We start from the raw sequence: 7543 nt of genomic DNA on the forward strand, positions 1-7543 counted from the left end.
GGAAGAGGTGGGGTGGGGTGGGGGGGGTGAAGGTGGGTTTGCCCACCACGGCTTTTCATCAAAACAGACACTTGACTTGGTAATAATGACCGGGGCTTGGTGATTGGCAAGATGCCATGGCAGCAAGCTCTCAGCCCCCACACGGTTTGCTGCCTGAGTTGCTGGCGTGCCAATCACCGCACCACGCCCCTCTTTGGTGAAGAGGAAAGTGGGCGGTGTGGGTGGGGTCATTAATCACCAGTTCAAGAGAGCACAGGCCCCCTTGGGGGATGCGCAGGGTAACATTACTCAGCTCCTTGAACAAAATTTTTTATTTGCTATTTTTTCCATGCTGGCTGGACGACAGCATTCCTTCACTGGGAGGGGAACATGCACATCATCTCTCGGTAGCAGAACTGACAAAGACATGATCCTCACTACAGGTCAAACAGAAGGGTTCATACAGTCCACTTTTATAAACATCTAATACCACAATGTATTTTTCACAGTGCGTTATTTTACTGCACAATTGAATGTCTGTTTTGTAGTGTGACGGGAAGCAAGCTAACAAGCCATGCTTCGACTTTGTTTGGTTACAAAAAGTAAAAAAAAAAAACACAGTAAACTCAAATTTCAGCCCTTAAAACACGTCACCAAGCACGTGACTGTCTAAATGCACATTCTACCCTCAACAGACTCTAAGAGCTCCATGTCTCAGAGGGGCCACCCAGGTCCAGCACAATTCAGGCTAAATGAGATAATATCATCACCTAACAGACAACATCTCAGACAAAGACAGACAGACTGGCCTTATTCACTGGCTGTTGAACTGCTCTGCACCGCATTTTCACAACTGTCACAGGGGAAATTCCACTTGTGAAACAGAAAGTAATTTGCACATTTTTAATTGTTCAACTTATGGAATTTCCAATCGGAAGTCCCATCAACTCAGAATGAAAGTAATCTCAGATGGTATATTTATTAATAAGCCACAGTTAAGTGCACAATCTATATCATGTAAAATATCAAGCTGCTATATGTTGTGTTGAGACCATGTTGTTTTTGGTTAATCATTAAAGCACTTTATGGCATCATTTGTGTGTTTTGAAATTAACCGGTGAAGAAAGTACATTGTTTTGTCTCACAAGGCATAAAAACAGCTTTAAGAAAAATCGAAATAATGGTAAAACATCCATATTGTTTCTGTGAGGGTACTGACTCATTGCTGAGTCAAGGCATTTCTGAAACCTTATTATTCCATAAACAAAACAGACAGTGCTCAGAGAAATGATCCTTATGGTCGCAGTAATGCTTACTGGTTGTATAACACACTGCAGGGAGAACTGTCAGTCATTTTGAATACTGTTAATTTTACATATTTTGTATCACCGGTTGTGGTGGGTCCGAGGCAGCAGAAACTACTAGTGAAAAACAATAAAATATGAAACAGGAGTTTTGCTTCGCCAGAAAACCAACGTACTTACAGAAAGTGTCTTATCTGGCTCATGCATGGTGATGCAGTCCATACTGATCTGAATGGTGTTTCCTGCAGACCCATCTGTTGGACTGTCTGTGAAGTTCAGCTCAATGGGCTGGACTGTATGAATGGCAGATCTGAAACACAACAGAGATGATAACACTGACGCACAATAAAGTCTGCGTGTGTTTTTGCATTTACAGCATAATGTTTGTTTTTGTGTGCTATTCACTTACTGGTCCAGCATGTCAAACAGTTGGTTGAATACATCTTGGCTTAAGAAGTCAGTTGTCTGAGCTGACTGGTTCTGAGACATGGTGGTGAGGAACGAGCTCTCTCTCCAGGACAAGCGGGATGGAGGGTCCCTGAGTCTGCAAGACGACAGAGTTAACCATGGTCATTTTACATTCATTTTTCTGCTCATATTTTTTTTTTTTTTAAAGGCACAACTGTTTTAAATGAGAGCATTAAAAATGGCAGTGTCAGCAAACATTCAAGATAAAAGTTGATGTGCAGGGCTGATTTTGGCCACCCAGCCAGCAGAGGAAAAGAGGAGGAGGAGGAGGAGTCTTGCTGGCAGCCATTCATGAAGAGCAGTTCCATTGTGAAGAAGTCACCCTGCATAATACTGAATATTTGTACTACACATAATGGTGATTATGCACCATTCAGACAGAGGCACTTTGACCTGCTCCCCTGAAACATTACACCTGCTTCAGGGCTCAGCGTGCCATTGTTCCTGCTGAAGTGGCGCACGCTGCAGTCTGAGACAGGCGGAATTCCCCCCACAGTCTATATGATAGCACTGCTGCAACTTCTGGTATGTGTACAGCTGGACGTGGTTCGGGGTGGGGGGGGGGGGGTCCATAATCTGAAGCTGGCACTATTTTAGGTTTTGGAATTCCCCAACACTGTGTGATGAATGATATTAATACCTGACTTACAAACACAGGCATATCTAATGAAGTGAATAATTTAACTTATGCAGGAGTTACACAGAGGGAGTGCTGAGTTTAGAATATAGAGTTAAGTTTGCAATGCCTAAGGTGCAAAAAGGGGGATGTTGGAGATTTGGCCTACAGATCTTTCAACCTGGGTCAAATTAAAATATAATTTAGAAGCTTTTGTAATATTAGCAACTTGCTAAAGCAGTGACTGCACAAGAGGAGCAATTTACAGCTTCTTGGAATAACGAATATTCCCGCTCTTGGCCTGGAAAACTAGACATGTACATTATCTTTAGCTACATCATTTGTAACTTGTCAGTCAAATATGTCAAGCATGTTTGCGATACTGAGAGTAGTAAACTACACAGTATTTTGACAGACTAAATACTCAAATAAACCCATGAGCACAAACGTTTGAGCATATAAAACTATTTCCGTCAATCAGAGATACGTCACCATAGGAAATAATATGTTGGCTAACGTTTCTAACGATAGTTGACGAAAGAAAAGAGCAAAGAGGCGCTAGTTAAGACGGTAAACATTATACACAATATTACCTGCTTCAGTGGAAGTAAGTGTAGCAGCTAACTAACTCATTTTTGAACCATTATTAAAACATATATATACAGATGCGTTTACATTTTCACCGAGAGTGGATTACCGAGCTAGTTAGCTCATTTTGGTCTGTTCAGCCAGAGCTCGGCTAATTTCATTACAATGCTAACTACCAAAACTATTGCTTTTTAGCTCCGTACCCTTCAAATGGGTTAGCTAAAAAAAATGACTTGACATCTCTCCTGCATAATAAGGTGTGCCTTCTGTAGTTTATTTAAACTTCTAATAATCCAGAGATTTTAACATATTACCTTTGTTGTGGGGACTGTGGCTAACATGTCTGATTTTGTTCCGTTGCTCCTTCTAGGCTTTTGTTAATTGCCATGGCAACCAATGTCTCGTGGTATATTGTTATACTTATAAAATCTCAACAACAAAAACAACACGATTGATTAAATGTTGCAGCATTATTCACCAAATCTTTCAAACACATACAATCTGTTTATATTATATAATAATATCTTTCATTACAGTTATTATTTAGACACTGTTGCAGGCCAAAACTACTAAGTATGTATAGCCTATTTTTATTTATTTATTATTATTATTTGTATATATTTAAGAGATTGCTGTTTATAAGATCTTTTCAGATTATTTTAATTTTACTGTTTGCATTCAAGAGAGGACAAGGACAATTGCAGTAGAAACACATCTACAGTATGAATCAAAATGAGCTTCCTGGAGTTTAGGAGATGATAAGATCATCATACATTTGTATTAATGGATCGCAGTCACTTGAAAAACAACACAACAAGGTGGGTGAAGTAAAACAATAATAAAATAGGTAGAGTGCAGGTAGAACAGGTGTGGTGTCATCTCTGTTCATGGAGGAGGAAGGATTTATAGGCGTGGTTCTTCTAGCTTTGCCTTAGCCTAGTTAAACTCTATTTGATTTTGGCTTTTAGTTTTTCTTTTAAAACAAACTAATAGGCAGAACTTGTTCAACTGGTACCGCATTAATTTGTCTAAAAGACTTTTGAATTTGTAGCATTGTCTGCTGCCAGTTGTACACCAGGTTCGACATGTACAGCAGTCTAAGCCTATGAATACATTTCAGTTGCCTACACCTACTGATATCCTGCACAATGCAAACATTTGCATTGTCCTGTAAGCTCTTGAAATTGATTTTATTAAAAACATACTGGACAGCATCCAAAAAGGCCTTGTCATGAATCCAAGATCGAGGCAGTTTCACAATAAAAAATATGTCCGCTTTCACCTCAATCTTCATTTTGAGACTTCAGTAGCTGAGAAACAAGATGGAAATCTGCAAAAGTGGAAAATCTGACCTACACATAAAGGAAAAGCATTTCGTAAATTTAATGCCATTCAGATAGATGAGTTTATCCTCGCTCTGGCTGTTGTTTGTCTGCTTTTTGGGTGTCTGGTTACTCAGAGGGTTTTTCAGTTAGCCTGAGGCGAAGGCTGTTCAGCATCCACTTAAAGACACTGCAGCGCCTCCAGACGAGACTGGGGCAGAGGTCAGCACTAAACAGGGATGGCTATTGTCTCTTGGCAGGTTGGGCACACCGACCGATGAAAATGCAATCAAAACAAACAGCCCAGCCGATCGGGGCCCTTCTCCAGTGTCTTTATTAATCACTTGTTCAAAGGCCTTAGACCTTCTCCCCCACATCTGTCAGCCCCGGCTGGAAGAAGGACATGACTCCAAAACAATAGAAAGCACCAGAGTTTCTCCTCCTCTTATCCCCTTTCTTTTATAGAAGTGAAACAGTCTGAACTCAAATCCTCTGGGGCAAAAGGACACAAATTCCTTTAAGGTGTGGAATTCAAAGAAAACAAGAGAAAAGGAGAGAATTAGCGGACTAAAAAAATATACCTTGATATTTTACAGCTGAATAAAACAAAATGAGCAACACCACAGAAAATGAATGCTACCAAAACTTTCCTTGTTCCAATGTAGATTACAGCACAACCGGTACCGGGTTTTATTGGAAAGCATCACATAATAAGGTTTTAAACCTGTATTATCAAGCTCCAATGAAGTCATTATTGTAAGCCACAGAGGCCGAATTATCTGTTTGATTAAAGCAGAAAACTAGAAGCACACTAATGACTTTAAAACACACACCACTCAAACACAACTACAAGAACACTGTGGCATTCAGTAAAAAATGCACAAAAGACCACAGTATATAATAACTCTGCACACAAAAACTAAATTACACTTAAATGTCCTAAGGTACACACAGAAAAACTAATTGTACAGTGCGTATGTTTTATTGTGCATTAACCCGGGAAACATAAACATACTATTCCTGAACATGGACACCAGATGGACAGAGATAGCAAACTATTTTGTTACAGCATTACAACCCAAAAATCTATTGATTGTCTCCAGACTGCACAGAACTCTCTTAAACCAGAACCAAGAGACATGATCACACCACTCCTGTTTTAGCCTCTTTACACTGACTCCCAGTATGTTTTAGAATATTTTTTATAGATTCTATTGATTACTTTTAAAGCAATCCATGGCCTCTTTCCCTGGTCTCTGACCTCTTAGTCCCGTACACACCGGTACACACCTTGGGATCCTCAGGCAAATGTATTTTGTCTGTTCCAGAGGCTGAAAACTAAAGGGGACAGAGTATTTGCAGTCAGGGCCTCGAGGCTCTGGAACGATCTGCCTGAGGAAATCAGGTGGGTTGAATCCGTGACCGCCTTTAAGTCTCTTCTTAAAACTTACTTTTATAGATTTCTGGGTTTTACTTTCCCTTGAAGTGTTTAATTTCTCTTAAAATTACACTGTAATAGTTATTATACAATTGTTTTGATTGATTTGTCTGTTATCTTATTGCTACCTTTGTCAAACACTTTGTAACGCAGATTTTGAAACGTGCTCTATAAATAAAGATTATTATTATTATTTTTATTATTATTATTATTATTATTACAATTAACCAGCAAGCAATCAATGCACTACAATACAAAATATAAGTTAACCTTCTAAATATCAGGACAAAATAATGTATAATATATATATTTTTTATCATATTCATTGCAGTAACCATCATTTGAGAGAGAATGAGAAGAGTATGGATGTCAGCATTGCAGGTGTCTGATCACTACTGACCTCAATAATGTTTAATGATAAGACATGCAGTGATGATATAGTGGATGCAAAAGTGTGAGTTCAACATTTATCACAGTGTATAGTGTTAATTTAACACTGATGATAGATAGAGGACAGGGAGAGGACATTTATGGGCAAAGATCTACAAGATACATCCAATCTACATCTTAAATGCATCATTAAATGGTTTAGTTAGTGTCATCTGTCATCCTGGATTAAAAGCCTCTGCAAAACGTCTGACATCTGATTAAATGCATGTGTTTCCATTGAAATTACCAAAAGTCAGGATCAGAAGAAGACCCTCGGATGTCATCTAATCTGTCTGCCACCTCAGCTCTGATGGCCCTTTACACATGCATTGTTGCCATAAGCATGCCACACTTATAAATATATCAGGACAGAGCAGCAGCTGAGGATCCAGGCAGACACAACTGTTCTCAGGTCACTTTGGACCTCCAGACAGTATCAGTCTGAACGGCAGAGCAGGTCAAACAAGCAGCAGGGAGATTCCCAGCCACTTCAATAAAGTCTTTAAATATATTGAATATCCTGTGTTAAAGGCTCCATTTGTAAAGACTAATAATAAATGTAAAAGATTATACCTAAATACACAATCCTCATTTGTGAACCACGTGTCAAATCCATGTAATATATGTTAGTTGAGCTGCTTCAGGATTTAATATCATTAAAAAAAATGTTGGAAAATCACAAGGCCTCGGATACATTTTAATATTCAAACAAAACTAACAGTGGAAGTCATCAGTTTAAACAATATGTATGTACTTACCGATGAAAGGGAAACTCTGGGTAATACTGCACAGCTGTGTAAGGTGAATTCATGGTGTCATGCCAAACTTCACTTTGCTGAAATCTTCAAAATGCTCAGCTTGTTGTAAAGGCACATGTATCAGTGACTGTACATGAGCTACACGAATAAATACAGTTAATTAAAAAAAAAACAAAAAAACAAAAAACAAAATAATAAATATAAATAAATAAACAAACAGGCCTGGATTAAAGTGCCGGAGGATACAGTGCAGAGTGGAGAAAGTTTGAGAGATGTTTTGAATTTAGGTATTTTTTCTTAGGCTACCCTACAAATAGGCGGGGCTTGCGCCAGCTCCCTGACCAATCCCCAGCTACAGTTGTACAAGATATCACTCACTAGCAGTTGCTAGGATATAGATATCAAGCAACTACATTTGACCCTGCACCCCCACCCCCACACACACCCCCACCCACACACACACACACACACACACACACACACACACACATACACACAAACACACAGCTAGCCACCGTCCTGAAAAGCTCACCCTAACCCTACTGCATGTGTTTCTCTCGCCACTTCTGATATTTCCAACCAGATTCCCAGGTGGTTTTGTGGGTATGAGGGCATGTGCGTTGCGTCACTCTTCTCACTAA

At 39.3% G+C, this 7543-nt stretch overlaps 1 protein-coding gene across 1 annotated transcript in view; it reads right to left on the bottom strand.

Moving 5' to 3' along the window:
* The window catches only part of tp63 (tumor protein p63), a 33445-nt gene extending 26323 nt beyond the window's left edge, over positions 1 to 7122 (bottom strand). Inside the window, exons 1-3 of the mRNA XM_023404240.2 lie at positions 6903 to 7122; positions 1693 to 1827; positions 1464 to 1593 (exon numbers count right to left, since the gene is read on the bottom strand). Coding sequence (XP_023260008.2) covers positions 1464 to 1593; positions 1693 to 1827; positions 6903 to 6955 — 318 coding nt within the window. The 5' untranslated portion in view covers positions 6956 to 7122. The remainder of the gene's footprint in view (positions 1 to 1463; positions 1594 to 1692; positions 1828 to 6902) is intronic.
* Positions 7123 to 7543: the final 421 nt, after the last annotated feature.

This window comes from Seriola lalandi, unplaced genomic scaffold (assembly GCF_002814215.2).
Source record: "Seriola lalandi dorsalis isolate HSWRI2012SDOR001 ecotype SW California unplaced genomic scaffold, Sedor1 jcf7180002054235, whole genome shotgun sequence".
Classification (NCBI taxonomy): Eukaryota; Metazoa; Chordata; class Actinopteri; order Carangiformes; family Carangidae; genus Seriola; species Seriola lalandi.